This window comes from Gopherus evgoodei, chromosome 2 (assembly GCF_007399415.2).
Source record: "Gopherus evgoodei ecotype Sinaloan lineage chromosome 2, rGopEvg1_v1.p, whole genome shotgun sequence".
NCBI lineage: Eukaryota > Metazoa > Chordata > Testudines > Testudinidae > Gopherus > Gopherus evgoodei.
The window spans coordinates 231,738,669-231,759,295 of NC_044323.1; the positions used below are offsets into that span (position 1 = coordinate 231,738,669).

Below are 20,627 nucleotides of genomic sequence, written 5' to 3' on the forward strand. Positions count from 1 at the left end.
ATGTAGCTATTTAGAATTAAATCAAAATAAATTTCATTACTGATTTAGGATTTTAGGATTTGATCCTATGTAATGATGAGTCCGTCTTTGTGACTCAGTGGAAACTGAGAACTCTTAGAACTGCACAGGATTGGGCCTCTAAAACAGGTAGGAAACCACCCAAAACTTTTCAAGTTACTTGTGGGAAGAAAACAAACAAAAATCTGGATTCTGTACACTAGGCCAAATACTGAGATCCATATTTATTTCTTACTAAAAAAAGTAGTGGTTATTGTTATTTTTTATTATTATTATTTGTATTATGGTAGCATTTAGAGGCCCCAGAAAAAAACTGCGTTCCTTTGTGCTAGACACTGTCCAATGACAAACAGTTCCTGACTACTCAAAGAGCTAACATTCTACACTGACAAAACAGACAGGAAAAATGAAGTGCTACCATCATTTTAATGAAGGGAAACTGAGGCACAAAGAGATTATGTGACTTGCCCAAGGTCACACAAGGATTCTGTGGTGGAAACAGCAACAGAATCCAGAGGCCCAGCCTGTGCCATAATAACCAACCATCCTCTCATTGAAATCCATGGACCTTTTTTGTGAGTTAGGATGTCAGGGTTTCGCTCACAGGAGAGTCAGAATATGAGAAAAAAGATGTATTATTTCAAATAGAATATCTGCCAAACTATCCAATGAGGCATTAGCTGCTCTTTTACAAGGATAAAGCATTATTGTGGTCTACTTCATTTAACTCGCTAGTGATCTGCGAAAGGAAGTAATTGTATTTGGGAAGTCTCCAGCACCATGGCAAAAAAGATATTCAAAACAGACCAGTAATAACTTTTCATATTTTGTCTTAGAACTGGTTTTTTGTGTGTGGTACAGCAAAATTTGTACAATGTAGTAATATCAGAATAATTACAGGGAGCGCTGATAGCAACCCCTATCTATATTTAGGTTGCCTTATGTCTCCCCTCCCCCCATTATAAAGGATTCTTGTGACCTTTTCAAACAAACTCTAACACCTACACTGTTAGCAACATGCCATTGAAATTCAGAAGGAAGACAGACCTTGGGCTAGAGACATGCCTTTTCTTTGTTCTATGAAATTCTGTGCAGATTTGGCTGAGATACCAACTATTAAAAATTGCCATTTCTTTGGTCTCACTTGTGTTCTGCAGGAAAATGTTGGCAGCATGCCAAAATAATAACTGAACATTAACATTCTAAGGCTGGGTTTATACAAGATGCCAAAGCAGCAGCAGCTACAGCAAACACTGTGCTGAGAACACATGGAAGGTGAGTACAGGGACTGGTCTCCTTGCTTGAACCACACCCTCCAGTAAACATGACATCTGGCTACAGCAGCTCATCGATCCTCTGGAGGCACCACATGGAGCTCCCTCTACCTCCCAGGAAAGTGGGAGAGACAGAGCTGTGCAAGGTATAGCAACAATTTTATTTGCTACAGTAGCAACTGGCTACTCTATGGACCCAGCACATGGCACCAACCAGCTGAGCCCATTCCTCACTTTGGATAACGGCCTTTTCCTGCGCTGGCCAATCTAATTAATCCTGTAGCTCAAGTGGTCCAACAAGAGCACCAGCATCTTCAGGGGCAGGACAGGGCCTCCCCTCACTCAGCAGGGAACAGCTCCTCACGAAGCCTGAGCTCTAGAAGCTTCTGACCTGCTAGCCCACATGAAACTCCACAGATGGTAAGAGGGGTTTCCTGCTTTCTCTGTCATGTGGGCAGGGAATCCCTCCCAGATGAGTGGAGCTTCTGCCAGGTTACAGGTAAGCAGCATCAATCCTGGTGAACAAGACACCACATAAAAACGTGATTAAACTAGCACTTGTGTTGGCAGTCTGAGCAAAGAAGAGGTTTGAAAGGTCAGAGATTGAACCACCCTAACACATCCCTAGAACCCTACCAAATGTATGGCCCATTTTGGTCAATTTCATGGCCAGTTTTAAAATTGGTCAACTTCATGTTTTCAGATGTTTAAATCTGAAATTTCATGATGCTGTAACTGCAGGGGTCCCAACTCAAAAGAGGTCATGGGGGGGTACAAAGCTGTTGTGTGTATGTGGGGGGGGGGTTTGCAGGATTGCCATCCTCACTTCTGCTCTGCCTTCATAGCTAGGCTCTGAAGGCAAAACCCGTGGAGCTTCCTGCAGCCGGGGGAGGGTCCCAGAGGTCAGTCTGATCTCCCCTGTGCTATTGGGAGTGCCCCAGCCAGGGGTTCTTAGCTCCGGCCAGATTGGGAAGGGACAGGACTTCCTCTTCCCGTACATGGCCCTTGTGTGTGTGTGGGGGGGGGGATGAGGGCCCACCTCCAGGGGCTTCCTGCAGCCGGAGGAGGTACCCGGAGGTGTAGGTGGGTCTGATTTCCTCCCAAGAGTGTCCATGCAAGAGAAGAGGAAGTCCCATCCCTCCAGAACCCAGCTGATTAGCAGCTGGAGCCTGATGAACAGTAGATGCCCACAGCTGTGGCACCCCAACCCTGCCCTGCCCATCCTTCCTCCCTTCTTTAGCTAGATTTCATGGGGAAGTCTGATTTCATTGTCCGTGACGTGTTTTTCATGGCCGTGAAGTTGGTAGGGCCTACACATCCATCTCTCCAGAACAGGGCTGAGGCACACTGGCAGAGCAAAGTAAGGGTCTCTGCTGTATTCTGTTGTATAGATAATTAGAAGTCTTCACCTCTCATCATGAACATTAGATTCCTATGTACAATAGTATATAAATACACACACAGCTGGTTACCCTAAGGTATAAGGAGCCAATTTATGTTAATCATGTGAAAAAGAGAGTTTCATCTGAACTTTACTAGTCTATAAAGAAGAGTGTTTAATATCTTGATAACAGGAATATTTGAACAACCAATTTAAGATCAACTGTTCATGAGCAAAGAGTTATTTATGTTAACCCTTAAGAGTCATACATACAGGTGATTTGCTTTACAAAGCATTAAGAGAGTTAAATAAGAAAACTTTTGAATAAATACTTTAACAATGTATTTTTTTCTCAGCTGATATGAAATGGAAGCTCACCTCCTCATAAACTTTCTTGGCATTACTGTTATCTCCTATTAAGAGGTAACCCACTCCAAGATCATTCTTCAACGAGATATCATTGGGAAACAGATGAACTAGTTTCTGAAGAGTAACCAGAGAACTTCTCATGTGACCTAATTTGATTGAATAAAAGTGAATAACAAATACAACATGAAATAAATGCTAATCAAAGAATTGTGTATCCCACCTTTTATTAATGATCACTGATGATGCAGAACATAAAAGAGGATTTAATTACATATGAATACATTTAACTAGTTCCTTCTCACCTTACAAGCCTAAGAAATCTCCAATGGTATTGTACATATCTTCCAGGATTATGGCAGCCTCTAGTGGACAATTCTATGTATGACAGTAATAGTAATAATACTTTACATTACAATTCTATGTATGGCAATAATAGTAATAATATCTTACATTTTTGTAGCTACTATTCTTCTGCAGATCTCAAAGTGCTCCATGAAGTCAGGAAAGCACTTTAGCGCAAAATTTGGCCCTGATAAATCAAATCATTTAAGCATGTTCGTAACTAAGCACTGGGATCTGCCTGAAGAACAGTGAAGTTAAGAGCAAGCCAGTCCTGAAAACTGATCTATCTGGATGGACTCTTACGCCTACTGAAGTCAGTCAGGCTTTGTATGAGTTCGGGGCTCAGCTTGGATAATCACAGGACTGGGACCTAAATTTTCAAAAGTGCCCTCTAGTTTGGCAGCTTCAGTTTTGGGGTCCTAACTTTAGTTCCTACATTGTGATTATCAGAACCCACAAGTCCAGCTGAAATCAGTGGGAGATATTGGTGCTGCCATCACTGAATGTCAGGGAATTTGAGTCTAAAGTTAGGCAACTTAAAAACTGAGGCACTCAACATTTATTTTTCAAAATGTGTGCATAAGGAATTCCTTTCAAATCATGTTGCATCAGTACCATTGTGAATAAGCCTAGGTCTCCTGACTCCCAGAGGGCACCTGAGCTCAGAGTTTCTTTCTCTCTTTCTTTTTAAGACAAAATTCCAAAAGCCTCCAGCTTTTTTTTTAGGGAAGGGATTTTACATAGGGCTGTCAAATGATTAACAATATTTGTTGTGTTGTTAAACAATTAATAGAATATTTAATTTAATATTTTTAATTTTATTTAAATATTTTTGAATGTTTTCCACATTTTCAAATATATTAATTCCAATTTAAACACAGAATACAAAGTGCACATTGCTCACTTTATATTTATTTATATTGTAAATATTTTCACTGTAAAAATAAAATAGTTTTTTTCATTTCACCTAATACAAGCACTGGTTCTCAAAGCCGGTCCGCCGCTTGTTCAGGGAAAGCCCCTGGCAGGCTGGGCGTGTTTGTTTACCTGCCGCATCCACAGGTTCAGCCGATCGCAGCTCCCCCTGGCTGTCGTTCACCACTCCAGGCTAATGGGGGCTGCAGGAAGTGGTGCGGGCCGAGGGATGTGCTGGCCACTCTTCCCACAGCCCCCCATTGGCCTGGAGCAGCGAACCGCAGCCAGTGGGAGCCGCAATCGGCTGAACCTGCTGACGCAGCAGGTAAACAAACCAGCCTGGCCCGTCAGGGGCTTTCCCTGAATAAGCGACAGATCGGCTTTCAGAACCACTGCTGTTGTGCAATCTCTTTATCATAAAAGTCGAACTTACAAATGTAGAATTATGCACAAAAAAACTTGCATTCAGAAATAAAACAATGTCAAACTTTAGCCTACAGTCCTACTTCTTGTTCAGTCAATTGCTAAGAGAAACATGTTTGGTTATATGTGCAGGAGATAATGCTGCCCTCTTATTTACAATGTCACCTGAAGGGGAGAAGAGGTATTTGCAAGGCACTGTTGTGGCCGGCATTGCAAGATATTTATATGCCAGATGCGATAAAGATTCATATGTCTCTTCACAGGGGTGTCCTTAGGATTTATGGGGCCCTACGCTGTATTATCAAACTGGTGCCCTTATGCCCAATGGCAGAGAAGGAGGGATGCGGCGGCAAAGGATACTGAGCTACCTGCCCACCTCATGGTGGCGGAGAGTCACAGTTCCCCGCAGAGACCCCCTTACACTCTCCCTCATGCAGAATGTGCTGCGCCGATGCATTTGGCTCTGTGACTATGGCCCCTGCCTAAGGAGACTGCAGTGCGCACTGAGTGTGCGGGAGCTGACCCACTCTTACCTGCTGTCACGGGTGATGGGTGAAGGGGGAGGTTAGCTCCTCAGTCCACCTCTTCTGCCTGTGGCCCCCACCCATACTCCACCCCTGCTCTGCGCCAGGCCCTGCCCTCTCCCCACTGTCTCTCTTCCCTCCCCTTCCAGCCAAATCCCTGAACCCAAATGAAACAAATGACATTTGAAAAAAACACTCTTCTGCAATTTCTTTCTAAAGAAAATTGAGCATGTTTTCCACTGTATGCCAGGAGGTGAATACTGGACATGCACAAGGTACCTAATTTAAAACACTAAACCTGGATAAAAAAAATGTCAGTCACGGGTTTTTTGATATACCCTGAAGTTTGTCAGAGATTTATTTGCAAAAACTTTGTAGTAAGCTGTCCTGCTGAATACAACATTAAATATTATGGAATACATGATGCAGCTCTTCTCTCTTCTTCTTAATCAATATTTCTAAGCTGATTTTATATTTTAATTGTACTCTTAAGACTTAATAAAGTAATCATTCCAGATTACTACATATTTAACTCACTGAAATAAAGATATTATTTTAAATTAATCAGTCACAGAGGATAAGTGTGTTCATAACAATGTTCATTGCTTTTAGAAAAAGGGAACACTAATTTACTTTGTGTGATCTCCATAGCAATAGACATGTTTATGAAATTTCACCAACTTTAAAAAATAAGTTTCCAAAGATTTTAGGCATAACAAAGGATTTTATATCTTACCAAGGTAGTGATTTTTTTTAGAGGGTTCTCTTAAAACTAGTTCATCAAATAGTCAGAAGTAAAGAAAAGGAAACTCATTTGTCCAGCAAAAGGGATGGACAGAAAGGACAGGAAGACTTTGGAAGCAAGTTTTTTGTACTATAGTAATTAAAATTAAAATGTGTATTTTAGATAAGGATAGTCTTTTCAAGGATTTATTTTAAAAAAACTATATGTCTGAAGATCCAAGCATGTAAGGCTAAAGATGAATACTCAGATAGTGCAGCCAAAAATCTATGCAAGAAATTTTTTTAGAGATGTGATTTTATCATCTTCAGCAACACACTGATGAAATATTTTTAAAGTAAATTTTAAACTAAGGTCCTGGAGACTAACATGTTCTGAGTAAATATTACAGTAATGCACAACTGTTTGTGTCAGTAAACTCAGAAACTGACAGTATATACCTGGGGGTTGGCAAATGCCTGTTAAAAGGCTTCATTACCACTTGAATGGCTCTTTAACAGTTTCAGTGTTGTGCTAATAGGTCTGGCAGGATGGAAGGCTTTTTCACTAGATCCCCTCTGGAGGAAGACTCACCAGACTACAGCAGCTAGCTGTGGGAGCTTGCAGAAAGGGTCAGAACAAGGATAGAAAGAGGCAGGAGGGAGGACACTAAGGCCATGGCTACACTGGCGCTTTACAGCGCTGCAACTTTCGCGCTCAGGGGTGTGAAAAAAACACACCCCTGAACGCTGCAAGATACAGCGCTGTAAAGCCTCAGTGTAAACAGCGCTGCAAGCTACACCCGTAGAGGATGTGGAGTACTTGCAGCACTGGGAGAGCTCTCTCCCAGTGCTGGCGCTGCGACCACACTTGCACTTCAAAGTGCTGCCGCGGCAGCGCTTTGAAGTTTCAAGTGTAGCCATACCCTAAGACCTAGGTGTACCCCAAATTTTTCAGTGCCTTATGCAGCCATGTATGCTGAGTATGCCTAAGGATGGCCCTATCCCTTTGTGCTTCAACCATCATTCCAGAGGACATGCTCCCATGCTGATGACGGGTTCTGCTCGATAACAATCCAAAGCAGTGCAGACCAGCGCATGTTTGTTTTCATCATCTGAGTCAGATGCCACCAGAAGGTTGATTTTCTTTTTTGGTTGTTCATGTTCTGTAGTTTCCGCATCTGAGTGTTGCTCTTTTAAGACATCTGAAAGCATGGTCCACACTCTCATCCTTCTCAGATTTTGGAAGGCACTTCAGATTCTTAAACCTTGGGTCGAGGGCTGTACCTATCTTCAGAAATCTCACATTGATAACTTTTGCGTTTTGTCAAATCTCCCCAAGGAGTTCAGTCACAAATTTAATTAACACATTTTTTAACAAGTGTCATCAGCATGAGAATATGTCCTCTGGAATAGTGACTGAAGCATGAAGGGGCATACAAATGTGCCAAGGGAACGTCTGTTCTCACTTTCCGGTGACATTGTAAATAAGAAGAGGGCAGCATTATCTCCCATAAATGTAAACAAGCTTGTTTGTCTGAGCGATTGTCTGAACAAGAAGTAGGACTGAATGGACTTGTAAGTGCTAAAGTTTTACATTGTTTTGTTTTTGAGTGCAGTTATTTTTTGTGCATAATTATACATCTGTAAGTTCAACTCTCACAATAAAAAGATTGCACTACATTATTTCTATGAGGTGAATTGCAGAATATTTCTTTCATCATTTTTACAGTGCAAATATCTGTAATAAAAATAATAATATAAAGTGAGCACTGTACATGTTATATTCTGTGTTGTAATTGTAATCAATATATTTGAAAATGTAGAAAACATCTAAAATATTTAGTAAATTTCAATTGGTATTCTATTGTTTAACAGTGCAATTTAAACTACAATAAATCACGATTAATTTTTTTTTAGTTAATCACACGAGTTAACTAAGATTAATTGAGGCCTAATTTTAAAGTTTCTTTTATGCAGCTCAGAGTTTGGGGCAGATCCTTTTCATGACTGTAATGAGTAAGCTTCCATTGTTCTATATGAAGATAGAATTGTAAGTTAAAGTTATCAGCTGAAAAGTTTGATCAACTTACAAAAAAGCCTGTAAGAATTCAGATACCCTGGTGATGGGCTACTTCATAAAAACCTTAACACACAAATATACAAGGAAAACTGTAAAGATACCATCTGAATTAGACAATCTAGAGGTAGCCCTAAATTATCTATGAATGTACTGAGTACAGTTGTACTCTATCTCCAGTGCAAGACCCTATCCATTAAATAAACAAGTGATTTTTGAGTGACAAGGGGGGTGAGGTACTCTCTTTTATTATATCAACTTCTGTTGTGAAAGACAGTTTTGTTGCTTACCCAGCATTCTTCTTCAGGTATAAGAGTGCCAAAGCTGGCCTCTCTCACCAACAGAAGTTGGTCCAATAAAAGATATTAACTTACCCACCTTGTCTCTCTAAAATCCTGGGGCCAACATGGCTGTAACACTACTGAAGACAAGTGATTTTTTGTCAGTCAACTGATTGGTTGTTTAAGATAGTTTTCATGTAGTTCTTTAACCCATGAGATCTAGCAAACCACACAGCTGAGATACAGAATACCTAAGTGATGGCATAATACTTTACTGAACTTTCTGCTTCTTAGAAAGAGTTTCAATAGCAAGGAGTGTAAATTATGTTAATAGAATAGTTTAAATAAATAAAACTAAACAAATAAAACTGACAGGAAGCTTGTGAGCAATAATAAATATGAGATTTCTTGTCAACAGTTATACTCACTAATTACAATCCCTTAACAGTGCATTAACAGCTTCAAAATAGATTTTTAAAACCTCAAAATATGCATTAAAAATGATGGTCTGGTTTTGAGAAACATCACTTTCCCAAACATGCCAGGAGGAAGGACAATGGCTAAAGACACTGGACTGGCACTCAGGAGAACAACAATAGCAACACCACCTAAGTATTGTATAGTGCTTTTCATGAGTAGATCTCAAAGCACTTTACAAAGTGAAGATAAGTATCATTATACCAATTTTACAGATAGCAAAACTGAGACAGAGAGGTGAAGTGAGATACCCAAGGTTGTTCTGTTGCAGGTTCTCTGCATGATCATATGTAAGCACTTAATCTCTCCTTTCCTCAATTACACCTCTGAAGTTAGGCCTACCAAAGCTTCCTTCTCCTATCTCTGTCTGTATAGATCATAAACTTTAAGAGTCAGTGACTGTCATTCACTATAGGCACATCACCTAGCACAATGTGGCCCAATTCTTGGCATTCTAGGCATTACTGTAATCCAAATAACTAATAATAACTAACAGCATTTTAGGGGGAGATTTTTCAAAAGTATGTAAGGGACTTGGGTATACAAGTCCCACTAAAAATCAGTGAAACTGGTCAGTGTTCCTACTTTGCTTAAGCACATTTGAAAATCTCCCCCATAAATTGTGTACAGTTGAGTCATACATATAAGCCATATTTAAATCTTACCAAGAAATTGCTGCCTGTCTGCTTGTCGTTTCAGGCTCAATTTTACCAAATCAGCAGGGACGTCTGGCAAGCTAGCCACCTCCTGAAAAGTATTGATGGCTTTTTGCAATATTTCATTGCTTCTCATCTTCTCAGCTAAGTCATCCTCACACTAGGTGGAATCACAAAATTGTTATAAATAACAAATTATCATATAGTTTGGCGTTTAAAAAATTATTTTTGATTAAGGCAAAATTGTATTATTCCTCAATGTGTCAAATTTAACAAGTGTCTTCAAGTGTAGGCAATTTTGGTGTGAGCTTGGAGCAGAACTCTAGTTACTTGTGCACTCTGGCAAGGTGGATTTATATCCAGCATTTATATATCCCTGGGAAATGTTTGTCATCATATGTTTGAGAAATTATATATGCATAATAGCACAAGGCACTTTGTTCACACCCACCTATAGCAGATTCTTACTTCTGCATTCTCTTCTTGACAGGCATCCGTGTAAATGAGATGAAACGGCATTCTTATATCAGAAGGTTTGTCATCACAGATCATTTTCTAATACATATAGATTTTGGGCCAGATTTTCTGTTGACGGAACTCCATTGAAGTAATTGAGTTATTCCAACTGAAAATTTGTCATTTTGTATTTTTCAAAGGTAACATGCTAGTGCAATGCATCATTCCAAATTCGAAAAACTTTGTGGGTTATACTAGTTGAAATCAGAATTTCTGCTTTAAAATGACAATATTAATGATATGGAAGGAATATGTTTTATACAGATCAGAGCTGCCAGTGGATAATGCCTAATTTTCTAAGCTCTCCAGATGTTGCCTGATGAGAAAGTCAGAGAAGCAGCCCCAGGAGCTGAAAGAAACTTGAGCTATTGTTAAAATGCTACCACCATTTGGGAGGTGCTCGATAATTTTCTGGTAGCTTGTGGCATCTACTTGCCATAACAATAAATCTTGCGTTACTTAAAGACAAAATTGTTACACCTTATCAGCATGGGAATGAGAAGATTGGTTCTATAAGGCTTAGAAAAATGCTCAGAGCATTGGACCCCACCACTTTCTCTCCTCCACTCCAACCCTACATGGGGAAGAGCAGCAGGAACCAGGAGGAACTTGCGGGGGGGAGGGAGGGAGGAGACCATGACAATTCCCAGACTCTCAGGATCCTCCCTCAAAGCAGCAAGCACCAGTCAGAAAAGACAGTTACTCACCTTTGTAACTGTTGTTCTTCGAGATGTGTTGCTCATATCCATTCCAATTAGGTGTGCGCGCGCCACGTGCACGTTTGTCAGAGACTTTTTAGCCTAGCAATACTCGGTGGGCCAGCAGGTCGCCCCCTGGAGTGGCGCCGGTATGGCACCTGATATATACCCCTGCTGGCCCGCCTGCTCCTCAGTTCCTTCTTGCCGGCTACTCCGACAGTGGGGAAGGAGGGTGGGTGTGGAATGGATATGAGCAACACATCTCGAAGAACAACAGTTACAAAGGTGAGTAACCGTCTTTTCTTCTTCAAGTGCTTGCTCATATCCATTCCAATTAGGTGATTCCCAAGCCTTACCTAGGCGGTGGGGTCGGAGTGAGACGTTGCGGACTGTAAAACCGCTGCGCCAAAAGTGGCATCATCTCTAGCTTGCTGTACCAGCGCATAGTGTGATGCGAAGGTGTGTACAGAAGACCATGTGGCTGCACGGCAGATTTCTTGTATGGGGACATGAGCCAAAAACGCGGCCGAGGAAGCCTGAGCCCTGGTAGAATGGGCGGTAAGGGGTTCCGTTGGCACACTGGCCAAGTCGTAACATGTCCTGATGCAGGACGTGACCCAGGATGCGATACGCTGGGAGGAGATTGCCATGCCTCTCATGCGTTCCGCTACTGCCACAAAAAATTGTGGTGAACGCCGGAAGGGTTTAGTTCTCTCAGTGTAGAATGCGAGAGCCCTTCGGACATCCAAGGAGTGGAGGTGCTGCTCTCTTCAGGATGAATGCGGCTTTGGGTAAAAGACTGGCAGGAAGACGTCTTGGTTAATATGGAAGGCGGAGACGACCTTAGGGAGGAACGCCGGGTGCGGTCGCAGCTGTACCTTGTCCTTGTGGAACACCGTATACGGAGGGTCCACGGTCAGAGCCCGAAGCTCCGAGACTCGCCGGGCCGATGTAATAGCGACTACGAAGGCCACCTTCCAGGATAGGTACAGCAGCGAGCATGTGGCTAAGGGTTCAAAGGGGGGCGCCATGAGCCTGGTTGGAACCAGGTTCAGGTCCCAAGTAGGGATAGGCTGTTTAACCTGAGGGTAGAGTCACTCCAGACCCTTGATAAATCTTGACACCATTGGGTGAGAAAATACGGACTTGCCAGCCTCGCCTGGGTGGAAGGTGGATATAGCCGCGAGGTGGACGCGTAGAGAGGAGATCGCCAAGCCCTGCTGCTTGAGAGACCACACGTAGTCCAAGATGGTGGGGACTAGCACGGCGAGTGGGTCGTGGCCGTGCTGACTGCACCAGCAGCAGAAGCGTTTCCATTTCGGTAGGTAGGTTGAACGCGTGGAAGGCTTCCTGCTGCCCAACAATACTTGTTGTACTGCATCGGAACAGCGCAACTCGGACTGGCTTAACCAGCCAGGAGCCATGCAGACAGATGGAGGGACTGTAGATCCGGATGGCGCATCCTGCCGAAGTCCTGCGTGATCAGGTCCGGCCAAACAGGTAGGGCAATCGGATTCACCAGGGACAGATCGAGCAGCATGGTGTACACCAAGGCTGTCGCGGCCACGCCGGAGCGATCAGGATGAGGCGGGCCTTGTCTCTCCGGACCTTGATCAGGACTCGATGGGCGAGAGGGAAGGGTGGAAAGGCGTAGCAAAGACGACCCATCCACGGTATGAGGAACGCGTCTGACAGGGAGCCCGGGGAGCGACCTTGTAGGGAGCAGAACACCTGGTATTTCCTGTTCGATCTGGAGGCGAACAGGTCTATCTGGGGAAACCCCCACCTCTGGAAAATGACATAGAGGACGTCCGGACGGATGGACCGTTCGTGGGACAGAAAGGATCTGCTCAGGTGATCTGCAAGGGTGTTCCGCACTCCCGGGAGAAAGGAGGCCACTAGATGAATAGAGTGGGCTATGCAAAAGTCCCACAGACGTATTGCTTCCTGACACAGCGGGGAGGACCGGGTCCCGCCCTGCTTGTTGATGTAATACATGGCCATTGTGTTGTCCGTGAATACCGCAACACAACAGCCGTGCAAATGGCGCTGGAATGTCTGGCATGCTAGGCGAACGGCCCATAGCTCCTGCACATTGATGTGAAGAGTCAACTCTCTCTGCGACCACAGACCCTGTGTACGCAGGGTCCCCAGGTGCGCACCCCAGCCCAGTGCTGATGCGTCCGTTGTCAGGGACGCTGAGGGCTGTGCGGCATGAAACGGTAGGCCCGCACACACTTGGGAGGGCGTTGTCCACCAGCCTAGGGAGCCTAGAACATTAGGTGGAATCGTTACGACCTGCCTGGTCGATAGACCGACGCGAGCCAGGTCTGCAACGGGCGCATGCGGAGTCTTGCATGTCTGGTGATGAAGGTGCATGTGGCCATGTGCCCCAGGAGAGCGAGGCACGTTCGAGCAGATGTGGTCGGGAAGGCCCGCAGGCTTGTGACCACGGACACTATGGCTTGGAATCGGTGCTGGGGGAGGCTGGCCGTCGCGAGGTTGGAGTCCAGCACTGCCCCTATGAATTCTATGCTCCGCATAGGCACCAGAGTGGACTTGTCCGGATTGATGGTCAGACCTAAGCTCGTAAACAGCTCCGTGATGATGGTGATGTGCCCGGTCACCTGCGCTTCCGACGTGCCTCGAACGAGCTAGTCGTCGAGGTAAGGGAAGACATGGATACGACGACATCGCAGGGCAGCCGCGACGACCGCCATACACTTGGTGAATACCCAGGGGGCCGAGAAGAGCCCAAAGGGGAGGACTGTGAACTGGTAGTGGTCCTGATTCACCACAAAGCGGAGATACCGTCTGTGCGGGGGGAAGATCGCAATGTGGAAGTACGCATCCTTCATGTCGAGAGGAGCGTACCAATCTCCGGGATCCAGGGAAGGGATGATGGTTCCTAAGGTTACCATGCGGAACTTGAACTTTTTGATGAATTTGTTCAGGCGTCGCAGGTCCAGGATGGGTCGTAGGCCCCCTTTTGACTTGGGGATTAAGAAGTACCGGGAATAAAACCCCTTGCCCCTTAGCTCCCTTGGCACCTCCTCTATAGCCCCAACAGACAGGAGCTTGCGAACCTCCTGGACGATAAGTTGCTCGTGAGAGGGGTCCCTGAAGAGGGACGAGGAGCGAGGATGGGAGGGGGGTGGAGAAACAAACTGAAGATGGTAACCAAACTGCACCGTGCTCAGGACCCAAAGATCCGAAGTCAGCTGGGACCATGACGGTAGGAAGTGGAGGAGGCGGTTGAGGAAATGAAGTGGATCCAGAGGGGGGATTGGTAAGCTGCTCTCAGGCACACCTTCAAAAGGTCGCCTTGGGTCCCTGCGGTGGCTTTTCGGACCCGGAAGTGTTACCCCTTTGAGGACCTGACTGCCGTCTACGGTTTGGCCGGCCTCGCCTCTGGTTGAAATCTTGTCTGGGGCGAGGCGGGGGGTAAGTGCGTTGATGGTAGGGGCGGAATGGCCTTCTCTGAGTCTGGGGCGTGTGCATTCCCAGTGAACGCATGATGATCCGGTTATCCTTCAGACTCTGTAGCCTGGGATCCGTCTTTTCAGAGAAGAGGCCCTGCCCATCGAATGGCAGGTCCTGGATCGTGTATTGTAGCTCCGGCGGTAGTCCGGAAGACTGCAGCCACGATATACGGCGCATGGCTACGCCCGACGCCAGAGTCCTCGCTGCTGAATCTGCGGCATCTAAGGACGCCTGTAGCGAGGTCCTGGCGACCCTCCTGCCCTCTTCCAGGAGAGATGAAAATTCTTGGCGTGAGTCCTGGGGGAGCAGCTCTGTAAATTTGCCGACAGCCTCCCAGGTGTTGTGGCTGTAACGGCTCAGGAGGGCCTGCTGGTTCATCACACGGAGCTGAAGGCCTCCAGCAGAATAAATTTTACAGCCCAGCAAGTCCATGCATCTGGCTTCCCTGGATTTTGGTGCAGGAGCCTGTTGGCCGTGGCGTTCCCGCTCGTTGACTGATTGTACCACCAAGGAGCAGGGAGCGGGGTGTACGTAGAGATACTCATACCCCTTGGATGGTACCATATACTTCCTTTCCACGCCGCGGGCAGTGGGTGGAATGGAGGCTGGAGACTGCCAGATGGTGTCTGCCTTCGCCTGGATCGATTTAATGAAGGGGAGGGCTACCCTGGTCGGTGCCTCCGCCGAGAGGATGCTTACTACCGGGTCCTCTACTTCCGGGACTTCCTCTATAGGAAGGTTTATGTTCTGGGTAACTCGCCTCAGCAGGTCCTGATGCGCCCGGAGATCAATCGGCGGGGGCCCTGATGAAGATGTGCCCGCTACCGCCTCATCCGGGGACGAGGACGAAGACACCCCAGGGAGGAGTGGTTCTTGCACGGAAGCCTCGTCCAGAGGGGCCTCCGTTTCCCGGGCATCCTGCTGCACCAGGGGATCCGTGGGGTCTTCCTCCATACCTGAGCGGGGGGGCCGACTGACTGTGGCCTCTGGTGCACGACGCTCCAATGGATTGGAGCGAGCTTGTCCCGAAGGTTCGCCCTGGGCTTGGTGGTACGCCCAGGGCGTCCAAAAGGACCATTGAGGTGGACCCTGGTCCGTGCGGGCGTGAACATCCGAACCCCCGTAAGAGGCGCAGTCCATATGGGAAGAAGTGGACGAGTGCCTCGAAGGCCATGGAGGAGCCGTCGATGACTGTGGGAGGCCCCTGCGCATCCCAACGTCGCTGCGCGGTGCCGGTGAACGGTACCAGGAGTCATGGCGGTACCGCGATCTAGACCGGGACCTGCTACCAGCTCGGTGCCGGGAGGTCGACCGGTGCCGCCCACTGCCGTGCCGGGACCGGCTGCAGTAGGAACGTTGGTGCCGTGATCTAGACCGGTGCCGAGAGTAGTACGACGGCGACCGGGATCTTGAACGGTGCCGCGAGTACGACCGGTGCCGCAGGGAGCGGTCCCGGGACTGCGAGCGGCGTCTAGATCTCGAGCGGCGATGCTGGGAGTGGTCCCTCGATTTGGAACGGGACCGATGCCCGGTAGTACCTGGCGAATGCGGCCGTACCATGGCGGGTTTGCCCATCGATTGGATAACCCGCACTGGCGGTGCCGGGGGTTGGGGCAGCTCGGGCTCTGTCAGTGCGATGAGGTCGCGTGCCGCTGAGAAGGCCTCCGGCGTGGAGGGCGCGACAAGCTCGACCCCTGTCCTCACTGGGGAGCTGAAAGGCACCGGACTCAACGGTCTCTGAGGGGCCAGAGTCGACGGTGCGACGATGCTCGGTGCCGCGGCAGATGACGGTGCCGGGCAGTCAGGTTTTGAGGCACGCTCTGACTGTGGTGCAGTTGCAAGCACCGCAGGAGCCCTGTGCTTTTTGCTCCTCGGGGAGAGGGAGCGGTGCCGGCTAGGGTGCCGGGCCGGTGCCGAGCGGGAAGTTGGAGCCTTCGCTGGCGCCGGGCGGTCCGGAGCGGAGGCGACACTTGGTCCCGGTGCCGGAGTCGGTGCCGACGGTGGGGGAGTCAGCGCTGCCTCCATCAGGATCTGCTTCAGGCAACTGTCCCGCTCCTTCTTCGTTCGGGGCTTGAACGCCTTGCAGATCCGACACTTGTCCACAAGGTGGGACTCGCCTAGGCACCTCAGGCAGGAGTCATGCAGATCTCCTGTTGGCATCGGCCGATGACAGGCCGCACAAGGCTTAAAGCCAGGTGAACCGGGCATGGGCCCCGGCACCGCGGGGAGGAAAAAGGGGTGAACCCCCGATCCTCAGTATAACTATTTACAACTACACTAAATTAACTTTATAACTACAACTATTGCTATAATAACTGAACTATATACACTAAACTGCAGAAGAGTGAAACGCTAGGGAGGTGGAGAACGGCTAGCCGTGCTCCACAGTTCCAACGACCGACAAGGGCGGTAAGAAGGAACTGAGGAGCGGGCGGGCCAGCAGGGGTATATATCAGGCGCCATACTGGCGCCACTCTAGGGGGCGACCTGCTGGCCCACTGAGTGTTGTTAGGGTAAAAAGTCTCCGACGAACGTGCACGTGGTGCGCGCACACCTAATTGGAATGGATATGAGCAAGCACTCGAAGAAGAACCAAGGTTAGGCCTTCTAGCTCCCCTTCCTGTCTCTCTGCTGGGTGAGTGCTCTCTCGTCTCACAATGAGGGGGAAGCTGCCAGGAGAGCAACCTTCTCAGCCTTCTGACAGCATGAGAACCCTGGATATTTTCCCGCTTGTTTGCCATGCTGCTGTTGGCTGCTGCCCTCCCAGCCTCCATTCAGTTCTTCTTCCACCACTGGAACCATTCTGGTCCCCATCCTGCTTCTCCCTGTTCATCGGGCTTTTCACCCTTACCTCTTCCATTTATACCTTGTGGTCGTGCAGTCTCACTCTTCCTTTTACCTAGTTTCTTCTCTTACTACCAACAATTCTTTCCTGTCCTCCACTTCTACCTACAGTAGCTGATAGAATTCTACTAGGAATATTCCATGAACCTCATTTTGTTTTTCAGGTTTGAAAGCAGACTTAGATGCATATTGACATGTAGGGTGAAATCCTTGCTCCATCGTAGACAATGGCAAAACTCCCATTGACATCAAGAGAACCAAGATTTCACCCCTAGCATGGAACCTCTCTCCACTGTCTGCATATATTTTGCTCCCCAGTTTTTAATAGTGAAACAGAGCTAGACTGATCTCACATACTTAATTTTAAAAGTGTGAATATTGATTATATGATTTCTATGCTGAGTCAAATTAGTAGTGTTCTGTGAGTCCTTCCTAATGTCTCCTATTTTTATTGGCCTGTGTTCCATTCATGTTTAGCTAATTAGCACGACGGGGTAGGTGTTTTTGTGCATCACAAGCACTTCAGTAATGGAAACTGAAATAGGTCAATCAATGTAGATTCAATGTTTTATTGACTACACTGACATTAGTTAAAAAAAGTTTCAGTCACATTAACTGCACATTGTTGCTGACAGTGGTTAATACCTAGCAACTCCTTACATATAGGTTTTTGGTTTTTTTTTAAGTTTGCAACGTTCAATGAACTCCTTTGTTTATACAATTAGTTCTGCACATCATGACTGATTGGCTCAGACTCACTATTCTGAAACTGAAAGGGGGAAAATACCATGCAATATGGTCACATTAGTCAAACATTTGAGCGGTTTGTCCCAGAAACAAACTCAGAAATCAATAGTTAGGAATAATTTCTCTTTTCTTGATGGAATACCCTCTAAGAAACTGGCTTATTTTCTGGGACGAAAGATGGGGAAGGATGCTTAAGGCAAAATATAGCAGGCAGGAACAGCTGCCACCATATTCCATCATATATCAAATTTCATTGATACAGATCACATCACATACTATTTGGAAAGAGCTCTGAGATCTCTGAGGATGAAAGATATAGCAATTCTGATATGGTCTCAGCCAGGCCAAGAAATCAACCTAGAAATAATACCATAATTATAACTGCTGTTGCAGAAATTTGGGGAAAGGAACATCCATGCCTTTACAGTTTTCAGAACAAGAAGAGGAAAAACAAGCCCCACCTAGCTATTAGAGGCAGAATCTGGCCAGTTCATATGTATTGTATAAAGTCAATGGTGCCTTCATAATGCAGGAGTGAGGACACTCTTAGGGTGAAATCCTGGCCTCCTTGAAAAGTAACAGTGTCTTACAAATAAAATTATGTAATGACAGTCTAGGGAATGATCCATAGTACTTCAGCGCACACCATGATTGTCCAACTGCTTTTTTCCCCAAGGCCCCCGTCCTCCACTGAAATCAATAGTAGTTCCATCAATTACTTAAAGGTGAGCATGGAAAAGTAGAAAGTTAATGCCACCTAGCCCTGATTACAAATTCCATATGTAGAATACAAGGCTGCCAAAACCAGAGATGCACCTATAATAAGTTACTTATGCATGTCTGAGAAAAGAGTGCTAATTATGACACTAGGGCCTGATTGTCAGCCCCTTTCATAATCATACTGTTACACCAAAGTGGTCCAAAGTGATATTAAAACTGCCTTAAAAGTGAAACTGAAGCTCCCAACATTTTGAAGGAAATCTTGGATGTCAAAAAGTCAGCATAGCTGACTTCATAAACTGGGGAGCAGGTGGTAAGAGGTGCTTTGGAGGTGAGGAGATGTCGATGCTAGGAACAGGAGAAAGTACTCTGGCCAGTCCTCTGCCAGTGGAACAGCTTATAGGGAGTTGTTCCTGTTAAAAGTACACTGGAGCAGCCTCTCGCTAGCCTCAGAATAGTAAATAGCAGAAATGGGATTTAACACTAACACTACGCTCTGCCTCCTGAGCCGTTAGACTTCTATCTCCATTTACACCCGGATAACTCAGTGGGTAACAAAATGGCTTTAGCTGCAGGCAAAATTTGGCCCGGTACCCTCCCCCCACACACACACACACACCACTTTGATTGAAGATGTGCCAAAGCTGCTCTCCTTGTCTCTCTTTTTTTTAGAACTGCAGCTTCAATCTAAGTGCAATGGGGGAAAGTATTAAAATCACCATTCCCTCACACTTGTACTAGTTTCATCCAAAGTCCCCACTGAAATGCAGGCTGCTGTTGGTTTCAGTTTTAATTTTCTGTAATGCTTCCATAGACATTTGATGCCAGCTGAACCCTCCTCCTGCGGGCCCGCAGACTGCTTTAGCAGCAAGAGAACAACTATTTCAGTGTGGCATTTTGTTAATGCTTTATTTAGTGTTACCGAGTCTTGTTCTGTTCTGACTGTTAAGCTCCGTGAGACCGTGAAAGAATAGTGCTACACACATTTACAGCATTCTATTATACTATGAGGAGTTCTTGTTTAAAACATTTGCAAGCATTAATTTACAGCTCTGTAGAAGGGATTAATTCATAAAGAAGGGAAATATGAAAAGCATTGTTTAATAAAGAAATCTGTTCTTAACTGAAACACCATTGCACAAATGGGGCCAAATGTTCTGCTGGTGTAAAAGGGTGTAGATCCATTAACTCCAATGGAGTTTCATCCATTCACATGATCAGAGAATTTGGTCCACTGTATGCTACTGTGTATGCACTAGGTTTTTTGGTAATTGGGGCTTTGGTTTCAGCATAACTGTTATTTACCAAGTGAAAACTGATAGTGACTCCAGTTCAAATGCCTCATTAATTGTAGCACAGCTCAACTTTCTTTTACTGTGATGGTTTCACTTGGCTTATCCTGATTAATATGAGTTCAAATAGATTTTTATTACACCTGTTCCTGTGATTCCCCCATGCTTTATGAAAATAAAATGATTATTTCTGTTTTGAAGTTATTGTATCAAGGAACTAAATTATTATGAAGTCAGAGCTTGTTTTCCAGTGTCTATTTTCAGGAGGAGGATGCTTGAAATAGATAAGCAGGGGTTTTTAACTTCAAAACTGGGATCACTGTATAAAATACAGAAACAGTCTGTTTTGTACACAAGATTCTATTATTAGATAACCTCTGAATATTATTTTAACATTTACAACAGTTTCACTGGTACCTGTGCTTTCCCATATCTTGCTCGTGGACTCTGTGGATATTTGCTCACTAATACTTCAAAGGCCTTCACAGCTTCTTCAACTTTTCCCTGAAAGGAAGATATTTATACTAAATATTTTCTGTATCTTGTAGCAAAACACTTACAGAACCCTGAGGGATAAATGGTATAATATGATTAGTACCCCTGATTTTATAAAACAAAGCAGAAAATATTTCATATTGTTAATTATTAGGTTTTTCTCTTACACACTATCTGACCAGATTGCCTGCTTCTTCCAGAGAAATGCATTTTTATGAATTCATATAGGTCAATATAATTAGCTGCTCTTGGTTAAAATCAGTTTTGTTTTGTCTTACAATGGCTAAAAAAACTTTGATGGATTAAAATTGTACTGTAAACCACTAGACACTAAGGTGAATCACATTAGACCTTAAGAAGTAAATTTGGCAG

At 45.5% G+C, this 20,627-nt stretch overlaps 1 protein-coding gene across 3 annotated transcripts in view; it reads right to left on the reverse strand.

Moving 5' to 3' along the window:
• Positions 1–20,627, reverse strand: part of ASPH (aspartate beta-hydroxylase) — a 211,246-nt gene that overhangs the window by 38,384 nt on the left and 152,235 nt on the right. For all 3 annotated transcript variants that reach the window (XM_030553157.1, XM_030553158.1, XM_030553156.1), the window contains 3 exons: positions 20,178–20,264; positions 9,470–9,620; positions 3,052–3,188 (listed from right to left, as the gene is read on the reverse strand). In XM_030553157.1, the coding sequence (XP_030409017.1) occupies positions 3,052–3,188; positions 9,470–9,620; positions 20,178–20,264 (375 nt within the window). The remainder of the gene's footprint in view (positions 1–3,051; positions 3,189–9,469; positions 9,621–20,177; positions 20,265–20,627) is intronic.